We start from the raw sequence: 24493 nt of genomic DNA on the forward strand, positions 1-24493 counted from the left end.
CTAACTAGTCAACTAGCTAAACAGTTAGCCTACATTTGACTTGTTAGTTGTAGCCACAGTATGTCTTGAACTTCAGAAAATTCCGAAAATTTCGCCGCCCTCCTCCTTTCTTAGGATTGGTTTGCGCACTGACTGTTCACTGCGAAATGCTGCGGATGTCAACATTTTTTAATGTACGAAGAGCACCATCATCGCGATTCGCACTGCTGCCTGCAACACCGGCTCAATCGCACCATGCTGCCCTCTCCTTTCTCTTGGAATTAGTTCCGGCCTGACACATTGTTTTATAAATCTGTCATGAGGGTTATGATGCATCATGTGAGACTACAGTGTTTTGTATTGTCTACCCTGTGTATGGGCATGTCTTTATCTTTCTATGCAGCGTCATCTGTGTCCGAGACGGTTTTGCCCTTTTGGATTTTAATTAGGTTTATCTTATCATGGTTTGGGTCAATTCCATTACAGTTCAGGTGAACTTCCATTAAATGAATGAAATGGAAAAAATTACTCTCAATGTTCTATGGGAATTTCAATGAATTAATGAATTAATTGAATTTTGGAATTGAATCACCCATGGAATTGAACCCAGCATTGCTGATTAATTGAATCCTAACCTGGCTGAGATGTTACAAGCAGCCAACCCCCCTCTCCCATTCTTCCAGCAGCAGCATTGCCATGTCAATGTTTTGGTTTTGTCTGCTTTCTGCAGCGGAAAGAGATCCGCCACAGATTTGTCAACACATGCTCATGAAGTGCGTACTCATTACACCAATCTGAGCTCCATTCTCTGTGCCTCTTCTCAGTGCTCCTTAAGCCATGACATAGACACTTGTGTATTTTATTGTCTGACATTGAAGCGTCAATATTCCCGTACTACTCCCCCAACAAGTATTGATCATTCATCAAGCTTTGGATTTTGTTTTTCCATAGTTTAAATCGTAGTTTTAATTGATCATTCTTTCCTCCTCTTGTCCAAGGGCTCATTCACAAATAGTTTTTATCTTGACAGGAGAGGAACAATATGTGAGTTTGGAAGTATGATTGGCAGGTGTTAGCATACCTATGTTGTAGGTCAGCTATTGCCTACCATAAAAGTAAATAAATAAAAAACATTGGGCCTACAAAATTAAACCCTGCAGATGAAAATGCATCTATGAGACTGTGTGTGTGTGTGTGTGATCCATTACCAAGCAGCCTTTGAGTAGGCATGAATGACCACCTCCAAATGGAAGTAAGAGACCAGTGCTTTATTAGCAAGTCACTGGCCATCTCTCACATTAGGGCATCAACTTTGTGATCAATGTTGACCTCAACCTTTGCTCTCAAGCCTGAAAAGTTATGGAAAAGTCTATGAAAAGGGTTCTGACTTATCCCGGTTTGTTACTTGTTCATTTGAATGGGTGAACTTGGGTCTGTAGAACTGCGTTTGACCTGGCTCTTTTTCGCATGCAGCCCCAGTAGCTTACAACATGGATGGATTCTGGCTTGTGGGCAAGTGGCAGGCAGCCAGCCACTTTCGATGTGGGGGCACTCTGTTTTTCACCTGGCCTTGGGTTACCCTGTGCTTCGCACTCTGCCAGGGAGGGAAATGAGCAGAAGTCTTCAGCATTGTAACTGAGATGTGATCCATTACTCAGCGGCCTTTGGGAACTGTGCGTTCACAATGGTCTGGAGTTCCCTGGGTAGTGGGTGTGTAGAAACGTTAATCTGCCGTTTATTTTCATGCAGAACAGGGGATCACATTAATGGAACACAGTCCGACCTGGGTGGAATGCTTAGGATACTTGAAAATTGTTTTGGATCCAAGTACTTTTTTATGCTTTACTGAACTTATTTGGTGTATTGGAACCTCTGAAATAGGTTTAGGGTTAGGGTTATGAAATATAAAAACAATTATAAAAATAAATAAAAATAAAATAAAACTCCTTCTGGTCATCTTGGTTGGGTCAATTGCACCAGGCAAGATCAATCAAGCACAGAAAAGTATTTGGGTCCAAAATAATTATATTATTGACCTTGATCTGGGTACCGTTTCTCCCATTTCTTCCATTTAGGCAGGCCATAAATATCAAATCCTGGCCCCAAACACCTCTGAATGTGATTAGAGGGAGCATAGTGTTGAGCCCTCCAATAGGTCAGTTTATAAAGCAATCGATTATATTTTCACTAATTTCCTGTGTATTACTGGGACACAGGTTAAAACATTTTACTCAACAACTCTCATTGCAATTTCAACTACTGGCTGTGCTGCCTCTAAGATTATTAAAGATGTACTCCTTTAAACTGTGAACGCTTAACTCGGCAGCAAGTTCACTTGTAATCTTGTAATCACTATTGTTATTATTATTGGTAGATAATTGCAATAAATGCCTTTAGTCTAGTGTAGTGTAACTTTATTCAGTGTTTGAAGTTATTTAAGATAAGGATGCAAATAAAATCTTACTGGTTGTTTTTTGTATTCTCCAAAGTTTAACTGATATAACTTTTAGAGGTGCGTGTCACAAGGCATCCACAATTGGATTCTTGGATTTAATGAACAAAGCTTCAAGAGTTTTATTGAGGACTTTTCTGTGAGCCCTATCTGCTGGATAATTTCCACCTCTGTACAATTAATCCCAAATCCCTTTAAATGAGGTTAGAGGGTCATGTTTATGGCTGCGTGTTTTAAATTAGACTACACAGCGAGGAGCGCTCTGGTTCTGTTTTCAACCTACCTTTAAAAGCTTGAAGAGCCTTTGGTGATTAAACATTGTGTGTGCTCTTTGGAGTTACCCTGACCGTCATTAAGGTTTATAATAGCCAGCCCACTGGGCATCGGAACACTGCCCAGCCAATGCGTGCAATTATTTTGCACATTCACCTCGGCCTGCAGATATCCACACACACTAAATAATTGGACAGTGTCAGAAGTCCTACGCAGGCAAAAATTATGTTGAGTTGAGATAATCAGGTGAGTAATAATTTGATAAAAACAGCCTCCTGCCGTGTCGGTCTTTTTCGTCCAAGTTAATATATCCTTCCATCGGATTTCATGTGGCGAGCTGTGGTCAAACTGACTGACGGACATTCTGCGTCCGATTTTTGTGCCCTTTCCCAAGAGAGTGTGTGAGAGTGCCTCTTGGGGCAGAATGAAAATCTGCTTCAAAAATCTGCTGATTCTCACCAGATTTGTGATTGGCTTCAATTTATCAGCACGTGACATGACATACAATGACATGACAAATGCACAATAGACCGCATTAAGTGGAAATGGTCAAACTGTATGCTAGCAGTTAGATGATTGCTAGTAAACCTTTTGGCGATGATGCCTTCATTTTCACAGTTGTGCCCTCCCACAGGTGAAGGTGAAAGACTGTTTTACAATGAAGCTATGACCGGCAGCTTATATCACATAACATTACATCACCACGCAGTGTTGTAAATCTCTACCGCAGTAGGGCAGAAACCTCTTTCCCAAACCGTGTACACCACTGAAGCATCGGGCTTGTGTTATTTATTTATTTATTATTTTTTTACCAAGTAGTATTTCAGGTTTCACTGGACTTGGAAGTCTGGAAGATAAAAAAGAAATCAATTTTTAAGGCTCACCGTTCGGTTTGACTGAGCGTCTCATTCCCACAGATAGCCGTTATCATTAAGCAGCAGGCATTATTGCCTGACGGGAAGAGATGTTGCAGTGTATGATAATGGTTTGGGATCCGGGGTTTGTAATTCAGAGGTTGCAGGTTCAATTCCCCCGGCAGGGCACTGCTGTTGTACTCTTGAGCGAAGTGCTTAACCTGAATTGCTTCAATAAATATCCAGCTGTGTAAATTGATTGAATGTAAAAATGTAATCTGTTAGTTGCTTTGGATAAGAGCGTCTGCTAACTGCCTGAACGTGAATGTCTTGCTTGAGGAACATTGTGATCCAGAACACATCCAAGCTTTCTCCACATGCCTGTGCTTTATGGTTTTAGAAATACCTCCTCATGTCCAAGAGCCACAGACTATGGAAAGTAGAACGAGCCCCTTCTATGCATGGTTTATCATTTGTATTTTTGGACAGCTGAAAGGTTCTGGTTCCCCGCTCCCCTGTTCTAACAGTTGAACAAAAGGAACTGCAAATGTCCGCCAATAGTGTGACTATACGATCGCTATCTATCAGTGTAGACGCAGACGTGCCTCTGGCCTGGATAGCCTACAATGATGCAATTGTGTATCGTGTGACAGCACTACTGTATAGGCAAGTGACTAAGGGGTGCAGGTATGCTATGCTGTGTGTGTGTTTGTGTCTAAACTGCTAGGTGTACGGTAGTGCAATTCAAGAGGATGCAGGTTCAAATGAATGCTAATTATGGAACAGAATATTCAATGTAGAAATACAATGCCAATACGGAAATGTGTAATGTGAATGGCTAAACACGAATGGCGCACAGGAGATCATATTTGCGAGTCTTCTAGAACTGTTCCACATTTCCCTCTATACACTCAGGGTTCACAGAAAAACAACAATTCATCAAATATAGAGTCACAAGATCGCGGTAGCAACAATGTTCCTGCTGACGTTATCTCTGTATATCTAACAAACCTGGTAAACCTTTGTAGCACAGCTGGCTGCTGACTCACAGGTAACTTGCATTACTTGTGGCTTATTTCTAAATGGTATTTCAATCTTTATTGAAAGCAGTCACCCAGTGTACCACCAATGACACCAAACCCATGATTTATACAATACTATTTCAACTCAACAATTCTGGGAGCATTTCACTGAGGTGGCAGAATTGCGCAGAGGCAAGGCAATGATGGGAGCAATAGTCTTGTATTGGTGCGCACAGTCCCTTTATCAAACCTGCCTTACCCTGTGTCAACATGGCAAACTGACTGTTTCCTTTTGGGGGTCTGCAGCGAGGCACACTTATGTAAAATGCCCTACAATGCCCTGAGACAGAGGGTAGTTATGGCTTTGAGGTGACATGGTTTCCGTGTGCTTCTAGAATGTTCTCTGCCCTAGGTGCTACGGTCTTTAGCGCTCCATCTGAAAGTGTTCATGTTGAGTAATGGCTTCGTGCAGGTTGGCTTGTTCAGCTGAAGGTTGGCTGGCAGCACAATTACCAGAATGAGTGACAGACCATCACAGTGCTGCTCAGGAAGTATCCATCGTGTTGTTCAGCCACACGCAGCACAAGTCCTGGCCACACCTCCTTGTTTTTAGGAGGTCTGCACTGCCCAGAAGGCATCTCAGCAGGAGTGTAGAACTAGGTCCAGTTTTGCCATTTAGTTTATATGAAATATAATGGACAGGCTGGGGGAAACCTGACACTTGGTCAGCACTTTTGCAGAGTCGTTGGATGAATTTGGGCCTGGTCCCTCGGCATCATATAGTAGGAGAGCTGATCTAGGATCAGCTTTGCTTTTTATCATAATTAATGAGGCTAGTATATGAGTTGGGAAAACTGATCCTAGATCAGTGCTCTGAGATACTTCATTAGTACAGGTACAGTAGGGTTGAAAAGTTCCTGGAATAGATTTTTTTGTTTTTGCACACCGATTGATTTTTCCCTCTAACACTGTCTTTGCCAGTAATTTATTAAAGTAACTGGAGGTTTGTATCATTGCTTGATCATGTAACATTATTTCACTTTGTTTTATATCCTTTCCCTCATTGACCTTTCTTATTAGCAAAGTCTTTGTCTTTGAAGCAATGCATACATACAAATCTAGTAATAAGTTGGCTACGGTGCGTCTTGTGTGTTTTCTAATGGACTTGCATTGATTAACTGTTACCAACATCAATCCATATGCTGACTAGCCATTACCTGTAATACCATATTCCGTTCCTATTTAAAAAGACATGGTTAGACTTTTGACAAATACCATTGCGATGTCATGTTTGGATCATTTTCCATGTTATCACCATGTGTACTCTTAACAACCTACCTTGTCACTTTCCCCTGTGTGAAGTAGCAGTAACAAGTAGACAGCTGGAACCTTTCATTTTCCCAGAGTGCACACGATGGAAACCATAATCTGTGCTTTGGCACTTGTCGCTGTGACACAATATCCAAGTGCTCATCTGAGATGTCAGAACTAAGAACTGTGAATGAAAACAGTCTGAAGTAGGTGGGAATTGTTGAAGAATCTTAAGAACGGCCCTCTATTAGTCATTTTAAAGGTGGGCTTGATCCAAATTGGGAATATACTGCTGTGTGTTGTGTGCAGGATGAAAAGAAAAGATACATCCCAAAGTTGCTGAGATACAATTCCCATGAAACATTTCTTCCGGAAGTATCCATCCTGTTGTACACACCGCACAAGTCCGAGCCCCACTTCCCTGTTTTTTGGAGGTCTATACTGCGCAGAAGGCATCTCATAGTTCAAATGAAGAACAAGGTTCTGATTTGCCTTTTAGTTTATTAACACTTAGGAATGGATCGGCTGGGTTCCCCTTTTATCTGTAAGGATTGTTTTCTGAATGGTGTAAATCCCCCCAGTAGATGTTGTGCAAAAATAATCATATATTAACCCTTAATGGGTGGATGCGACCTGCCCTTAACAGACTGCAACGTCAGTGTTTACTTTGATCATATGACCGTTTTTCAGGGCACACGACCATTGAAATGCATTGTGATTCCTAGGCCTTTCTATGGGTTGTCTATAGGGTGCCTTAGTCTATCATGGATTAAAAAGGGTTCAGTCTCTGAAGCATTTCATACAATTCCAATGAAAGAAAAGGAGTGCGGGGCACACTTCTAAACCAATAGGCTCCTGCCACACCCACTGTCTGTTTGTGGTTTATGAGTAGATCAACCCAATTAAAATGCTCAGCTGCTCTCAGCATCATATCTCTTCAACCTGAATTTAACTGCTCTATGCCAGAATGTGCATTGCCCGTTTGCAGCTTTATGCGTCGTTTGTGTTGTTTGTTTGCGTTTGTGCATGTGCGTTTTTACTGCATTGTTAATTATGTCTTCAGTTTGAAAGGAAGTCGAGGGCCACCTGCTACACATATGTTCAGTCTGGTTTAAGTGACAGCAGCATCAGGAGAGACTCCCCCACAAGGGAAGATGCTTCGGCTTTGCTTTGAATCGTTCTGGAGCATGTCAACATGGAAGGCCACACCGGTCAGTCTGAGGAGCTGCTAGCTTCTCTTATTTATCAGTGCTTTAACATATGGAACTGAAGTGGCTTTTGGTCTGTTGTGGAAGACTACGGGCCTATGTGTGTATCACATGTGAAAATCGAATAACTTTGAGAGCTATGTTCATGTAAGGCACGGGTGCGTGCGTGCGTGCGTGCGTGCGTGCGTGCGTGCGGGTGTGCGTTATGTTTCCAATGTTCCATGTTTCTCAAATTAATAAAATGGAATTTAAGACATGGCAACTTTTTTTGTTGAGTCTCTGTCACAGCCAGTCTCTTGGATAGTAATGAGCATGGGATAGATCATGATTATAGCAGTCAAATTATTTAAAAATATTTTTGTACCACTTTTGTAACCTGGAGGTCAGCTGTGGGTTTGGAACTGCTGTCTTTGTCAGCCATACTGCACAACATGATACAGATGAGATCTCTCAGCTAAGAGCCAGAAAATATTCACTGTGATGAGACCAGTGTATTTAAATGGTATGCTAATGTAGTCTGATGTGAGTGCTGATTCAGTGTATTCACAGGAAGTAGATACAACTTGCCATATACTTGATACGAAAGAATCGAGCCATAGCTCAACATGGCGCCACATACCATGTGTGTAGTGTAAACTCATCCCGGCTTCAAACTGTTCTTTTTGTGAACCCCAATGCCAGTAAACTTTGGCAGATGGACATTGATTATTTCAAAAAAGCTTCAGTTTATTCAGATCTGTGCAAACGAAAAGAACAGCGAGAAGGTATAATTTTCGTCTGCACAATCCTGGCAAACTCAGCCAGGAGGGGTGTGAACACTGGGGCTGAAGTCCGCACGGAGTTTCGTTTTCACCACAAACGCATTTTTTTAATGTCAATTAGTTTGTGCAAGCTAGCCAATGTTAATTTCTGCCGCAAGTATACACCCAGTATATCCTGGGCAGCCACACACAATGGGCTCAAATTCTCAAAAATGAATGGCCATGTCACACTGTGAAACGAACCTTCACTAACCAGTTAGGAATCTCCTGCTTCAAACTCACTGTGGAATTATTAGCCATGTGATGTTGCATTAAGATGTTTAGCAGGTGCTCTTACACATGACATATTTTACATGCTGTCCATTTAAGCACCTGGAAAAAAAAAATCTGTTTCATCTGGGAATTGAACCTGCGGAATTGAGCCCAGTTCCCTCATCATAATACTACATTCACTGCCATCCTAATTGTGTGACACATTCTCTTCTTAAGAGGAGGTGTAAGGCAGGTGATTCTAGTTCAGAAAGTTCCTACCATTATTCTGAAATCCAGAATTGATGTAAATATCTTATTCGTTTTCTCAAATGGCTTACAGAGGGAGGTCCGTCCATGTGTGATAAATGGAAGAAATGTGAATAATACATATATATATATATATGTTGTAGCCTGTTTATTAATGTGTATCTCTGGAGGTTTCCACTGTAATTTTAGTTGACCGAGGAAAAAGTAGGGTAGGGCACTATAGGGATGCAGAAGTTCATTGGCAGGCCCCGTGTACCTCAAAGCAACAGTGCTATTTCATATTTGCAAATCAGGAAGACTTGTTTCTCTCCCTGGAGCTGTCACATCTTGTGCATCAATGCTTGTAGAAAACTGCACACTGGAGATGGAATTTAACTGAACTTATTTCTCTCCTTTTTTATATTTCACACAACACACGTTGAATGCATGGTTAATGCAGTCTCGGGGATTAGGAACCTGGTCAGCCGTCGGCTGAGACTATTGCGTGTAATTGGCACTTGACAATGGGTTTGTTTTTATGGTAGGGCCGGCACCCCGCTGCCCACAAAAAACATTGTTATGTTCTGGGAGTTCTGGAAGAGTAATTGCCCCTTGTGTGGAAGAGGGAGGGAAGTGTCCTCATGTGATGACTTCTAATAGGCAGCAGGGTATGATGGGATAGCATGCAGAAAGCGGTGTTATGGGATACCGTAGCCATGGCAGCTTAATTGTTTCACCTCACTTCACCTCACCTGAAGCAGTAGTTTAACAAAAAAAAGGAGCAAGACTGGCAGGAAACTTTTGGAGAACAATCATTCCAACGGTGACATTTGAGATGTGCAAGGTCTGGTTCGGTCTGTCAGAGCTACTCAACTCCGAATGAGCTCATCTGAACCAAGCAGGTAAAATAATTTGTGAAATCTGAGGTGCGTTCGAGACCGTAGACCGTTCACGGCGAAGTATGTTTGCAGCATACACTTAATGTTGAACGATTTGAAATGAGCATTCCATTTAGTTGCAACGCATTTTGAATACAAATGGATTCGACTTGGATTTTACAATGCCAGCTAGCTGATTTGTTTCTCACCTGTGATTTATTTGTTAAGGTAAGAACCGATATTACAGTATATTATAACTTTTGTTCTCTCGACGTCTTCCCTGTTGGCAGCCATATGTTCACAGTGCACTACCTTTTCAAATTGTTTGCTAACGTTAGCTAATGTTTGTGGTGAATATGTTTGTGAACGTTAGCTAACATTAGCTAATGTTTGCAATCTTGAATGCACCTCAGGTAGTGTAGCACACGGTAGGAATGAATACCTGCAGACACTGCGGCCCGCAGGATGTGGAGTTGAGCAGCACTGTTTTAAGTGTTTGTGATGGGATGGAAACATACGGAGTTTGGATTTATAAGGATAACACATTACCCCAAGCTAAAGAAGTGTAGGTCCAGAAGAACCATGGAAATCCAGGTTCTTAATTTTAATCCATAAATTCCAATTTAAAAAGCAAACATTTTGCCTGGAGTGCTCCCAGACTGCCCAAAGCATAGCAGTCTCTGACAGGCCGCTCCATCGTATCGCTGTCATTCTTACAAGTGCGGATATGAGCCTCACACAAAGATCAACCACCTTGGAGTGCCATGTGCTGCCAGGCCTTGTGTCCGAGTCTGGACAATGTTACCTGGTTTTCATAACTATACACTTAATAAATCAGATGCCACTATCCTGTTAAGTAATAAACATGTAATTCCCTTTGAACGAAATTAGATCAGAGCATTAGAAATTGTTGAAAGCTATTTGGTTTTTTGAGAATGTTCTGAATCTCATTAATATTAAATCTCTACATTTGTCAGGGTGTTTGCTTCACAATGTGGTACAGCGCACATTCTGTAAGCTGTATGGATACCTTTCCAGTGACTCACCCAACCCCCATATTAGTGGATTCCCTATTGGGGTTCATTCCAGACTGATTTATTTTTGTAATTTTATTTCATTTATTTATTTTATTTCCACAATCTCCCGATGTCATGACTCACATCTTTGGCTGGTAAATTGCTAGAGCGCTGAAGCAGCGTGATGGGGGAATGGAGGTAGGATGTGATTGTGCGCCCACACACCAGTGCGGCTACAAGAACGCACTCTAAAAAAAGAAATGAAGAATAGTTTTCCTGCAAGGTCAAACAAAGTAAGAGAGCCCCTGGTGCTTATCGTCGGCCTTTCTCAATGCACAGGGATGGCATAATTTATTTAGGGCTGAAGATAACCAAACCAAGCCTATCGCACTGTTTCTGTTTTTATTTTGTAAATTACATGGTCCCTAAGATGTGATTCATAGGGAGCTGTTTGGTGGGGTTTCAAGTCAAGGATGGCTTTCAGGGGTTAGTGAAAATGTATTGGTCCAATGCTGTTTCACAAACTCTTTGTCAATTTTATCTTTGTGCCATGATAAAAGCCCCTATCTTAGCTCTGAAAATATTAGTCTTGTATTGCGCTAGTCTAGCCAGAATATGGGTGATGGTAAATATTTTCTGCTTCTTTTTGATGGCACATGCGCATTTTATCTGGATTCAACTTTGTCGTTGTTCAATTAAAGTCAATTGCTGAAGTGGCAAGCATTTCCCCACTTGTCAATTAAGAGACTTTTAAGGACACTTTGTTATACTTGATTGAAATTGATTGACTGAGTTGATGGTCCCTTATTAATGGGAGACCATCAATGCCTCTGGATGGAGTAGCAGATTATCAGGTCTTCTGATCTCTTGTTGGCGTGAGATTGTCCATCTTAAAAACCTGAGCCTAAGATAAGACACCTCTCCTGTGCCTGATGCACTCCATCTCCCTCTGTCCCTTAGATGTTTTCTCAGGAGCCTGGTTTTTCTTCATGTAGGCAGCCCTGAGAGAGCTTTACTATGTTTAATGCAGGTGATTTTTTTTTCTGCGTGGCAGGAGCTGGAGCCCCTGTTTGGTCAGCAATGTGCTCTGTGCTCATGTTAATGCTAGCAGCTGACAGTAGGTGATTGATCTTTCTCCTGGGCCTCTATGGTGGCCTGTGGTCCATGCTGTAGGCTGAGCTTTTCAAGAGGCTGATGTTGAAGGAGGCTCTTCTGCCGAAGTGAGACTGTGCCTTCTGAGCATGCTCAGTGCACCCTTTCTTCTGATCACGAGTTTTGCTCTTGAATTATTCATGATTGACTCTGGGCGGCAAGGGTAGCAGAAAACCGGTAGAGACAGCATAATCTTCCAGGCACTGTCCTTGTTCAGCCAGAATTTCATGAATTCCCCAACAGAAAAGCATGTTCATTCAGTCCGTTCAGTGTCACCCAAACCTTTTTTGATATGTGTCCTGGCACATGATGTCTGCTCTGGCCAGTGATGTGGGTGTGGCCACCGTGGTGGGATCTGATTAACAACATATTAGCCTCGCCATAGTAACAGTTTGTTAGACAGGGTAAATGTGTTATGTCTGCAGTCTATTCCTCATATTTCAACTTTTATTTCTTAATCCAATGTGTTTTGCCGAGCAGAAGAGTGTAATTATCCTTCATAAACGTGGACAGTAAGTAATTCTACAATAATTTCAGCAGGGCTTGTGTGGTGGTTGACCAGGCCAGCTCATGCCCAGCTAGACCAGTTTTATGACCAGCTTAAACATGCTGGTTGAACAGTTGGTACTCAGTTAGACCCACTTATGACCAGCTTAACCAGCTCAGTTTTCAAGCTGGTGAGGCCGGCATTAGTATGACCACCAGCTGTGCAGTGGAGAGAAATGAGTCACATTATCTTGCGAGCAAACCTGCAAGCAATTATATTTAAACTTCTGCCACATTTTTGTTTTGTTTAGTTGGATTGTGAATTGTATTTTTCGTGATACTGCAGTTCTATTAGATCATAATGTTGACACGGTGCTCAACTGTAAGGAGGCATCTTTCGAGTCATCATTGTAACCTGATGGCCGGGCTGTCCTGATCTGTGTGTAGGGATGCATCTGTAGCCGTTTCTCTTGACCAGAGGTCCGGTCCTCACTCCTGGTTTTGGAGAGCCACAGGGTCTTTTGGTTTTTGTTTTTGCCTTCGTAGCAGCAACCAGTTCAGACCCCAGAAACCCGGTAGGTGAGTTAACTATAATCAACCACTTAAGTGCTGAGTAACAACGAAAGCCAGCACACCCTGCGGCTCTCCAGGACCAGGAGTGAGGACCACTGAAGTAGACTCTCATTCCTGCCTACTCCCTGGGCAGGACTGGTTTGTTGCTTTCTTCTAGTGGGGAATACTGCCATTTCCTGTAGACACCCCTGACCGTAGAGCTGTGGTTAAACTCTGCCATGGAGGGATGTGTGTAAGCTGGTTTTTATTCCGGCCTCATTCTTGATGGTATAATTACTTCAATTGCACATAGCGTATATAAAGTGAAATGTTGTTGTCTAAAGAACTAATGTGGCTTATATTCTCTGCTTTAATGCAGTTAAATGTGTATGGCTGAATTAGTCATTTGAATCAATTAAGGCAGCAGTAATTGATTGGACTCTGAACCCTTCATGGCTATGCTTATGAGACCACTGCTATGGAGGCAGGAGAAGTGGGAAGAGAGGACCATCTGGAGTATAGACCTTGAAGAAGCCTCCTCAGTGTGGAATGGCGGAAGGGCCAAACGCATTCCGTATTTTGGCAGACTGCAGGGGAAATAGCTGCACTCTATTTGATCCATTTTATCCATCTTCCCTCCGTGTCGGATCTTGAACTTCTCTGCCTGCCTTTTTTTTCCTGTCTTTTTTTGAGGGGGATGAGTCGAGCCGACATGAAGGGATATTTCATTTCACTTCTAGGGCCCTTGAGTAGTATTTTTTTAAATAAATTGGAATTTTTGCCTGTATCAACCTTTTCCTCATTCATCTCTTTAAACAACTTATGATGATTTAGGCGGTGCCGTAAATCTGCAAATCCCTGCGAACGCCTCTGGCATAGACTTGGCAGCCTGATAACTTTGCCGTCATGTCGCTATGACGGGGTCACATTGCGGAAAGTGCGATTGACTACTTCTACACAATTGGCAGAAATGAGCCGGGGTACCACAGAGGTCTATTTATGGGCCTGTGTTATTTTATAAGTGTGGTGTAGACTTGCCAGACCCTCTGTGGTGAACGTTTGACAGGAAGTGGGCTGACTGACATGTGCAGTGAATTAATGGTTTTTCACAGGGCGTGACCACTGCATCATCCAACTCCACTGAAGAGTAAGGACTGCCACAATCCTGTCATATATAGTGAGAGAGAGAGAAGGGGATAGAAAGTGAGAGCAAAGAGGGATGAGATGGAGAAGGACAGATATTGAGAGCAATAAGGGAGACAGAGGGAGAGTAAGAGTCAATAGAATGGGATTAGTAAGAGAGAAAGCAAGAGAGAGGGATATGGAGAGAAGAATGGAAGTGATGGAGGGGATATGGAGACTTATGAGAGAGCGGGAATATAGAGTGGGGAAAAGAGAAAATGATGGGAAAGGAAGAAATAGGGTGCTGTCATTGTGGACACAGGACGGTATGTGTAATGTGCGGTAATACTAATTACATGATGGGCGATAGTGTGGTGTTTAATCCTAGCAGAATTAAACTATTATTTTTGACAGCGGAGAAACCGGCAGTGGTTGGTGTGGAAGCCCCGTCTAGTGGCGCAAGCAGAGAGAGCAGGTTGCATTATTCATCAAAAGCAGACGTGCCACGTTAAAGATTCACTGCGTACGCCTCTGTTCTGCTGGCGATATCCAGCTTGATCCTCCCCCCCCCCCTTATCCACTCCTGCTAGATTCTGTCCCTTTCGCGACAGCGGTTTCCTAGCAGCCGGAGTGCGTTCGTTTACCGCGCCGGGGCGAGTCGGACTGCAGAATTCCTGCGAGCCAGTCTGGTGGCAGGGCGTATGGATTACATCATGCTCACAGCGAGCGTGCTCAGACTGTGCTGCTGTAGAAGCGTCCTCTGCAGGCAGCAGTACAGGGAGCTGAATGCAGCCGCGCTCATTGTGTGTGAGGGTGTTGGGTGTGCCTCATCATTTCGTTTCTCATCTACGTTGTCCGTGCGATGGTGTTTGGTGTGGTTCTCTCGCTCCGTTCTTCCTCTCTCTCTCCATTCATTTCCCTGCTTCCCTATCTCTTTCTCCATTTTCTCTTTCCATTAATATGTCGTCCCTACACCAATGAGCACAGTGTTCTCTCACCTGCGCGCAATATCAAAGATGGTTGTTATAGTGAGAAAAAAAAAGAGGCAAATTTGTTTAGTTTTTCCTTGTTTTACAAACCTGGTTTTAGCCCTTTCTGCTCTATGGGCAATTACATGTTTGCAAGGGAATTGGAAAGCACAGGTGAGGAATAAAAGGGTGAGAGATAGGTGTAATGATGAGGAGGTGTTCAGTCAGTGTTCCAAATTTGACAGTCTACAGGAGGGTAGGATTTCGTAGCATTGAAGTCTCTGTTCTTCCTTTCAATGGCCATGGAGGATGAGAAGTAGCCAATCCGATGTTTAGCCCCCATGACGTCACCTCAGTGGCTGTGTTTTTGAAAAATACTGTGGTGAGTTTAGGTTCCATGGCAAAGAACAGCGAGACAAGTTTAAGAATTTGCTGTATTTATTAACAGCACAAGAACTCAGCAACTGAATGGCAGATTGTCAAGGCAAGCCACTCTGTGACATACACGTTTGTACAACATTTGCACAACATGAATTATTGAAATGTGATATTTGCATAATGAAATAAACGAACAGAAAAGTAAGATGGAAAATGAGTAAAATCAACAAATGAACAGGAAAATGTCCACATGCCAAGCGTTATGGGAACTGATATTGCTAATCTCCTGCCGCGGTCGCCACGATACTGTACACCTCTCACAATCCCCCCCCAATTTGGGCATTGACATACATTCATTTGAAGGGGTTTGCAGTCTTTTAAAGAGGTGGCTTTAGGCTAGTGATGTAGTTATTGCCTTGGCTTAATGAGAAGTCATTCTTTGAAAAACATGGCTAATCTTTTGACCTTTTGGACTGGGTGAGGCTAGAAATGTTTGTTCATTCAAGTTGTTTGCTGAATTTAAGTTGCGTACCACTTCCCTCAGCCAATAAAATTAAGTGCATTGTGGCAGTACTTTAGACCTACTGTATCCATAACTTGAAAGTCATAGAGCTGGAATACCTTTGGATCAGTCTTTGGCATGTGCACACAACCTTGGGATGGTCACATAGGAAATAATATGCCTCTTTTTGTTGACAAATCTGCTTTACTCAGTCCTAGCCTTTTTTTATTTTTTTTTATTTAGTTTTTTAAAGTGTTTTTCATGTGAAAGGAGGGGAGCTGGGGTTATATGCTACTCTTTCTGCCTAATTGAACCATTATACTGTCGAGTGACTTCCATTTTAATGGCCAGAGACTGGCTTTGAAGCTGAAGTGTGGGCCCCTCTTGAGAGGGTAAACACTGTTACGCGTACAGAGGGGTCTGTTGGGTGCCTTAACATTTTAACCTAAAAGGGGCTTTTGAGAGTATAATAAATTGATGTATGAATATCTCAATGATTTTGTTTCTCGCTGTACAGCTTGGATATTTGTGCTGGAGGTTGACCCCTCAGAAACTTATGCATCTCCAAATCTGCCACATTACACAGGTCTCTGGTACACCATAATTATTCAGGGCCATGGCGCTCAGTCTCAGAGAAGTCTGTAAATGTATGCTAAACATGGTCCGTTAATGTAAGCTAAACATGGGACTAGAGCAGGGAACCTAGAGTCCAGACCTGGGTCAAATATGAATTTGTTTTGGATTGTGCTAACCAAGAGGACCAGAAGGTGGCTTTACACTTGGAGCATTTTCACAGGTTCTAATACACCAGACAGTCTCAGTAAAGCATAGAAAAGTATTTGAATCCAAAATGAATGACATTTTTGACCCAGGTCTGGTTGCAGTGTCTGCTGGTTTTGTGTTTGTGATTTTGCTTTAGTCACTGTTTATGCTCCTTTTTTCTAGGACCCAGATTTTCCACTGATTGAGAGGAAAGCACAATAACCAATTGAGGGCCATTGCTAGAGTGGAGAAGTTCATGCTTTTCAAGCCATGTGTACGTACACGTGCACACTCACACACACACACACACACACACACACACACACACACACACACACTTGCAGCAATCTTATTTCCCTGAAGAAGCAGTCAAAAGTGGAAGAATGTCACAGCCCCCTATCGCACAGCATTATCTGAACTTTATCTGGATTTGCCCCTCTTGGGAAATTGTCAGAGAGGTTTAATCCATTCCTTTTCTTTTCTGGTAACCGATTGCCGGCCGGCTCTTTTTCCCCCCTCTGATCGTCGGGGATGAGCTCGTTGAGATGCTATCTGCAAACTGCGCTTTGGCCTAGACCGAATGTGCCCAGACTGCTCTGGACACTGCGATCCTCGCCTGATTACTCGGTGAGTCTGGGCAGGGGCCTGCAGAGAAAAATGAGTCTCCAGTCTAGGTTTCACCGTAAAGAGACTAGCAGACACGTAAAAGTGTGAATTCTAATTACACACAGTGCCTGGCCACTCTCTTCAATCACTGTCTGGCAAATTTTCCATCCCACAAATTATTTCATCGCACATGGTGCTTCAATATTTTATGACAAATTTCATTTCTGCAGAAGTGATAACAAGACTTGCATATTACCTTGAATGTACAGAAGCAGAGCATTATCTGAACTGACTTATGAAATATAGTTACCAAGCTCTAATACATGAGTGAATGTGGACAGGAAGGCATCCAATTCATTATGGCATATCTGAGAGATCAGTAAATCATACTGTAAGCTCCATTTAAGAGTGCCTTATCTATGCTCATTTTTTTCTTGAAGTCTTTGCTATGCGACTATAGTTTTTGATCAATTCGAAATCAGTGATTCATTTTTCCGTCCAAGTGATATTATCAGTGTATATCAATTGGTAATACATATTATTAGTGATAGTGACTCTTGAAATATGTCTGGAACATAGACAAACTGTGGTCAATAATTCTGTTGTTCAATGTTTAAAGTGATGGTGAAAAAGTACATTAGAAAACCTTAACAATTAAACCAAAATTAATCTGTTATATCCTGGCATATCTGGAAAAATCTGGTCATGTTTTGCACGTATTTGGTGGCATGTTTTCAGCAGTGTGTATGGCAGTAGCCTGTATGCTACCAAGTGGCATAGATCATTCTATGCAAGTGTGTTTTGGACCCCAGCCCAACATGCGACCAAGCCAGAGGAGGAAATATATCTCTCTGATCCTGTTCCAGACAGCACTCCTAAACTCACCCTGATCTCTGGGCGAAAGTCTAGTGTCTCTGTCTCGCTCTGAGTTATCTCACTCACTCTCTCACTCACTGTCTGTCTCTCTCTTGCTCTCCTTCTCTTGCTTTTACATTCTCTCTTTCTGTCCCTTTCTCTTCCTTCTTTTCTGTCCCTTTCTCTTCCTTCTTTTCTGTCCCTTTCTCTTCCTTCCTTTCTCTCCCTTCTTACTCCTCCTGGTCCTTCTCCCCTCTTTCCTTCCCTTTCTTTCTCTCCCCTTCTCGCTTACCTTCCCATTCCTTCTCTCTCACTCTTGCTTCAGCAGTTTCCCTCTATTTCCCCTCTCTCGTGCTCTCCCTCACTCCCTTTCCATTTCTCCCTCACCCCTGCTCTCCCTGTCCCTTTACTCCCCCCCCCCCCTCTCTCTCTCTCTCTCTCTCTCTCTCTCTCTCTCTCTCTCTCTCCCTCTCTCCCTGTGACACTGTAGAGATCTTTGTGGGAATCCTGGGTTAAGCATGATAAAGTCACCATGCAACCGGTTACTGGAAAGAGAGAGCATTAGTAGCTTATGGAAGAGCTGGGAGCTATTTGCGCTTCCCTGTCAAACCTGCGGGTGATTTATTGCGTCTTGTTGCGGAGAAAGGAGCTTCCAATCTCATTCTCACTCCCATTCACAGCTTAGCCCTGGTAACCGCCTTTGCAATATACCTCTCGCACCTACTTTCATGGCTTCTCACAGGCATTCCAGACTTGCAATGGAGACCTTTACCAGAGTTAATTCCTTGTAAATTATGTGGATGGAACCCAGCCAGGTTCACATTTTGATTTATCGTGAGGGAGTGAACCACGTTTGTTTCCCATTGTAAATCAACTGCCTTTGAAGATTGTAACAAGTTAATCGCCACCAGGACCTCAAAGGGTATGAGTCATGCTTTGAACATTCCTATGGAATTAACCTGGGGCAGTGGTCTCCAACCCTGGTCCTTTTGTTTTCACCTTAAAATCAGCACCCTGTTGAGGCCCAGGTAGCCAGTTGAGGTGTGTTGACTGTGTAATCAAATTCTCTAATTGATTAATTAAGCGCAGAGGAAGAAAACCAGCACACCCTGTAGCCCTCCAAGACCAGGGTTGGAGATCACTGACCTGGAGTATTTGCCCTAGTACCTGCCCTTCTATTGAGGCAGGAGGGGGAAGAGGGCTGATCTCAGTGTGGTAATGCTGCAGATTTGCTGGCTGTTTGGTTTATAATGGACAAGGATAGACTATGGATGGGAAGCCTGATTCTAGATCCGTACTCCTATTCTGAGACATTTTATTAAAATGGAATTGCACTCGCTGTTTCAGCCTGGCTCCGCCTTCCACACAATTTATTAAAAATGCTTTCTGGATTGGGTTGAGTAGGTTTGTCCATCTCATTTGTATAATGTATATTTGCTCTAACAAATCAGGTGCCGGTAGTGTTCTGTTTCATATTGATCCATAACAGCTGGTTTGCAGACTTTGAAAACAAGCCATTAGATTAAACTGACAAATTTGTGGGTTGCATTACCTGATGCAAAGCAAAAGCGTTGGTGGAAATGAAGCGACTACAAGCAATTAAATATATTTTAAAAAGAAAAGAAATGCTTTCACCTTGTCTTTGAATGTGGAAAGACTGCGACGTCAGAAAGGCAAGGTCACGCTGCTACACTGTTGCCAAGGAGACCAGCGGTTGCCAAGTAGTTATGGGTTGATATTGTGAAGGGGATGCATGGATGGTGCTGTTACATTGTTGCCTGTGATCTTTCGGTCTGTCATAGGAGAGGGTGTAATCTGGCTGATTCTTGCCCAGCATGCGTAGGGATGAGCCAGGTGTAATCTGGCTGATTCTTGCCCAGCACGCGTAGGGATGAGCCAGGTGTGACCTGGCGGCTTCGCCTTGTCGCTGCACATGCACAGCGAGTTGCTTTGATGTGCTTCCACAGCAACAGCGGCTGCATGCTGCGCCCGACAACCTCCCCCTGGTTCCGAGAAAGGAGCCGGCAGCCAGCCTCACCCCCCCCCGCCCCCCCCCACCACCACCCCCACCCACGTTTTTTTGCTAATGAACCAAATCAGTTGTCTGTTCTGATGAATTATCTGTCTACGTTATTTCATGTGGGTGGGAGCAGGTCTGGGTTGATTAGGTACTGAAATGGTTTTGTATTCAAATACTTTTCTGTGCTTGATTGAACTTGCCTGGTGCTATTGAGCCTACCAAGAGGACCAGAAGGTGGGGTTTGGATTATTTCAGAGTATTCCGTAGGTTGCAATACACCAGACATGCTCCGTAAAGAATGGAAAAGTATTTCAGTCCAAAACGATTACATATTTTACCCCTGTCTGAGCAGAAGGGAGGTCCAAATGGAGATTCAAGGCAACTCGGCTGACTGGCTTATAATGAAACACTGGTTAAAACTGGCTTTAAACGATCGGTTGCAGTGAACAAATCTCAGAAACTAAAACTATGTTTTTCACACACTCTCCGACACCCAGGAGGGAAGAGTAGTTTTAGTTTCTGAGATTTGAAGCTGACCCTCTGCTTCTCCCAATGTGTGAACAGTGCAACATCAGAAGGATAGAACAGTACTTTTTGCCAAATCTGACACAATGCCCAGAAAGTAAAGGAAGTGGATCCTGAGGAGTAATGAGATGAAAATGTGGTCATGCTACCAGCTGCGTCGCAGAGAACAGCAGCAGCAGGATAGCAATGGGCGGGGGGAAATGGAGAGTTTTTATTGCCGGGTGCCATAAATATTCAAAGGTTTTTGGGTCATTCCAATCTTCTTGTGCTTGTGTCATCACAAACGGCACCACCCCCTGCCCTCGCCGTCTCTCTCCAGCCCTCGGCAGCCCTCCTTCCCTGTGTAATCTCGTTGATGGGATTTTTATTTACGCCGTCCGTTTTCGGATGGCAGAGTTATGGCTCTTTAACGCGGGGCGCCGCGGCTCCGGCTGCGGCCACGCCAGACGGGCGGGTCACTACCTTCCAGACAGGGCTCTCTCTGGGGGGACATTGTGGGACGGCGGTCATTTGAAGGGCACTTTGTTTGGAGCAGGTTGTCTATTTACTGCGTTTGGGCCTGGCTCAGGTGGTACTAATGGGTTTTAGAATGCACCCGCCTGTCGGACAACAGAGCTCTAGTGCAGCGCTACTCGGGTATTTGCCCGTACCATGTGTTACCCCACCCATTTTGATAATTATTTGACTTGGTTCAGATAATCAGCTAATGATTGAAATCAGGTGGTGTAGCACACGGTTGAAGTGAATGCCTGCAAACACTGCAGCCCGCAGGACATGGAGTCGAGTAGTGCTAGTCTTTAGTAATCTACACCGTGCATGGAAAGCAGTGTCGTTTCAAATTCTCTCAGCATTGCATGGCGGTTTGCCTCTTGAAGTACTTGCGGATGATTGTACTATTTATAGTTTACAACTTTTAGCATTTAGCAGGTGATTTAAACTCAATTGACTTGCTGAAGGTGCACTGAACACGATTAGAATACCACTGGAGCTTTATTTATTTTTCTCTATGGGTGTTGCCCATTTACTTCTGCACCATTTAATTGTTTAAATACTTTTTATTATATGATTGGGCAGAAAAATAGCCAAGTCTGTCATTTAATGAAATCCTTAATTATGCAATAAATCCCATAAAATAAATACGGGAAATAAAACGTTGTTCTAAAAAAAACGTTGTACAAATTCTCATTGCGTTCTAGTAATTCATTACACACGAGAAACTACTCTGTTCCATGCGCATTTTTAATCAGGCCATGCAATAGGCATACGTACTGTAGGCGTGATGAAAAATGTGAGCACTGAGCACATGTGCAAATGTGCTGCTTATGAATCTCTCATGCGTTTGCACCATATCATCTAATACCATCAAGACCAAATGTGTACCTTATACTATCAGTACCAAGTACCATCAGCTCTAAATGTGTACCTCATATCATCAGCACCAAATGTCCCAGTTGACATAGGAAGAAAATAAACCTTAGGAACTATGAACCCCATCAGGAATTCTGCTCTAGCCAGCTCAGGAATTTGCAGTGACTAATGTGTTCAGTAAGCAAACTTTTAACAATTAAAGGTACAATAGGTTGTTTCGGACTTCGAACAGTCAAGAGAGGAATTGCTGCAACAAACACCACCCTCAAACCACAACACTGTTTATCCCTCCACCTTCTCTGTGAATACACTGATATTGAACCCCCCCTTCCCCCTACACTATTGGCTGTGGCAATTAGAACCAATTTTCAACCAATGAGCTTGAATTATTGTACAGCTATACAATTTTGGTGCGGAATGTTGGTCCGTCCGTATATTTTCAAACCCGAATTTAAGGACAATAAACACAGGCAGAGGGTGAGTCAATATCTCAGTGAGCCTTTTTCAGTGATAGGAAGGGATTTACAATGGTCTTGTAACAATGTTTTAACACAAAAATCTTACCTATTGTACCTTTAAGTCATTTGTTCAAAATGAAGTGGTTGCTAAGAAATGGTGATGAACTATTTTGCCACTGTCTAAAATATGCATCTAAAAATCCCCCTTTTTATGTTTTTAATTAAAAATAAATGTTGTTAAAGAACAGAGAGCTGGCCGCCTCCCTTGGCACATTCTTGAAGGGGGTAAACCGGGAGGGTAGCGGAGAAGAGACCACAGCACATAGTCAGCCGCCCCACAGACCACGCCACGCGTCCTGCCGTCCGACGAGCCCATTTTAACTACACACAAGAGCCATTTTGTGCCCAGCTTGGTTTCAGTCCAGCCGCTTTTGTGTACGCTGTGCTTCCCTGGTGGGCCGGAGTGATTCAGAGTTACACCGAGTGATTTGCAGGAAGGATCAGTACAGTAAGTTACTGTAGCTCAGGTGGTTTACTGCCACTGTTGTAGTTATTTGCAACTGGCGGGATTTATTGTCAGGCCGTGGCGGTAAATCCTTGCTTTACGGGTGTGGTTAAACCAGGGGCTCACAGTGGTATATATCAGTGATTTAATGATGTATTCCTCCCAACATTGTGTCACAAGATGGAAAACATCACAGTCCTCTGCCTGGATAATACGGCACGTGCCTTAAACGGCATAAATAAACACATAGTTTACGTAGCATATGGCACAAACTAATTCTGCACGTGTGCAGGATATGTTGTATGTATTGGTGCACTATTGGAATCTGGAAAGTAATTAAATAATAATAATAATAATAATTAATAATAATATTAATAATAATTCATTAATAAAATTAAGTGTTATTTAAATGATGCTTTTATCCAAAGTAACTTATAGTTGATTAGACTAAGTAGGGGATAATCTCCCCTGGAGCAATATGGGGTTAATTCTTTTTTTATATGCATTCTGTGATGCAGCTCAACTGCTCTCATGAGCAACAAGTTGATCCCAACCCACAATTTGGGAATCACAGCATGCCTCAACTTGCTGTACTAATCAATCCCAGATCTTGGATGGGTCTTTGATGGGCACTCTGCAGGCTGGGACCACCTTTAACCACCCTCATCACTCCTCCCTCTTGTGGAGGCATCGTTCCTCGTTAATGGTGGCACTTCGATGAAAGCCTCTGATATCACCATCTCGTTTCCTGCACAGCAGTTTTCATTTTCATGCGACCAGCCTGGTTTTACCAGCGGTGCCCATATCACTCCTTGCATTTAATTATGCCTGTGTGACCTTCCTTTTCTCGTATTTAACAGATGGGAAAGTCACCCAGAATTACTTTCGAGTCTTTATTTAAAGATTGTTGAAGGCGGTGTCATAGAAGGTATCTGCACAGATGGATCTCTCTAAAAGACTCTTTCCCAATACACCATAGGCTGATGATCATCTTTGTGTTGAAGTGAATTTTCCCCTACAGTGTCTGATCTGCAATCAGTATTTTTATACCAGACCAGTAGGGCGGACATCTTGTTCACCCAGACCTGCCTGACGTCAGGATTAGATGATGGTGAAAGGCCTAAGAATCGCTTCTCATGGTGGGCTAGTGAGTCCATCTCGCCATGTCCGTGGCCGAGGAGACGGCCGGTTAAAGGGCAACCGAGCCTTTGTAAGGTGAAGCTTGTTTAAATGATCTCTGGCAGAAGTGTAGTTAGGTGAACGTGTCTGAGAATAGGCGCTAATGAGCCTAATTCGGTTCTCTCTGATCAATCACTAAATGTCTGTCTAGGAGCAGCATCTAGGCGACAGCTCGGTAACACGGCGGGAACAGCACTGCTTGCTTTCATGTTTCTCTCTGTCCTCTTTAGTGACTAATAGGAGGTAGGTGGGCTCCTTTGCGCCCGCTGATGCGTTTCCTCAAAGCGATGCTCATCGGTTTTTCTGCGCTAGCACAGCTCATCACCGGGTGACCTGACGTGATCCAGTGATTTCTGTAGCTTCCCGGAGCGGCGGGGGCTGCCGTGACCTGACAGGAAATCATTAGCCTGTCTGAGGAAGTGAAAGGACAAGCGGCGAAGCTGCCCTGATGGATGCACAGCTTCCTGTTGGCTGTGCCGCAAGGTCCCCGGGGAGCCTCCCCCCGGGCCCCAGGCCCCCAGCCCCTGCGGGCGGCCAAACCTCCCTTATCCTTCGTCATCTCACTCAAAGGAAAGCGGCCTCTCCGATGCACTTTAAGATGGCCTGACGACCCTCGTTTTATAGCGTCTGAAGGAAGTGAATGAGTAGTTATGAAAGGATGTTGATGCAGGGCGGGATAGTAATGATGCCTTTTGGACCTTGAGTCTTCAGATGGCACGCCACTCGACCCAATGCGATTAAGATTTAGATTAAGGCGATTCTGCGACTAATCCAACAACAACAAAAAATTACAACAAAAAAAT

At 43.3% G+C, this 24493-nt stretch overlaps 1 protein-coding gene across 15 annotated transcripts in view; it reads left to right on the forward strand.

Moving 5' to 3' along the window:
* LOC133124929 (peripheral plasma membrane protein CASK) overlaps window positions 1-24493 on the forward strand; it is a 166170-nt gene that overhangs the window by 33606 nt on the left and 108071 nt on the right. For 2 of the 15 annotated variants that reach the window (XM_061236506.1, XM_061236517.1), the window contains exon 1: window positions 11793-11916. The exons of 11 other annotated variants lie outside the window; for them this stretch is intronic. In XM_061236506.1, coding sequence (XP_061092490.1) covers window positions 11813-11916 — 104 coding nt within the window. In that variant the 5' untranslated portion in view covers window positions 11793-11812. Of the gene's footprint in view, window positions 1-11791; window positions 11917-24493 lie in introns of those variants that run through there. 2 more of the 15 variants (XM_061236510.1, XM_061236512.1) reach the window with 2 other exon arrangements.

This window comes from Conger conger, chromosome 3 (genome assembly GCF_963514075.1).
Source record: "Conger conger chromosome 3, fConCon1.1, whole genome shotgun sequence".
In the NCBI taxonomy this organism is placed as follows: domain Eukaryota; kingdom Metazoa; phylum Chordata; class Actinopteri; order Anguilliformes; family Congridae; genus Conger; species Conger conger.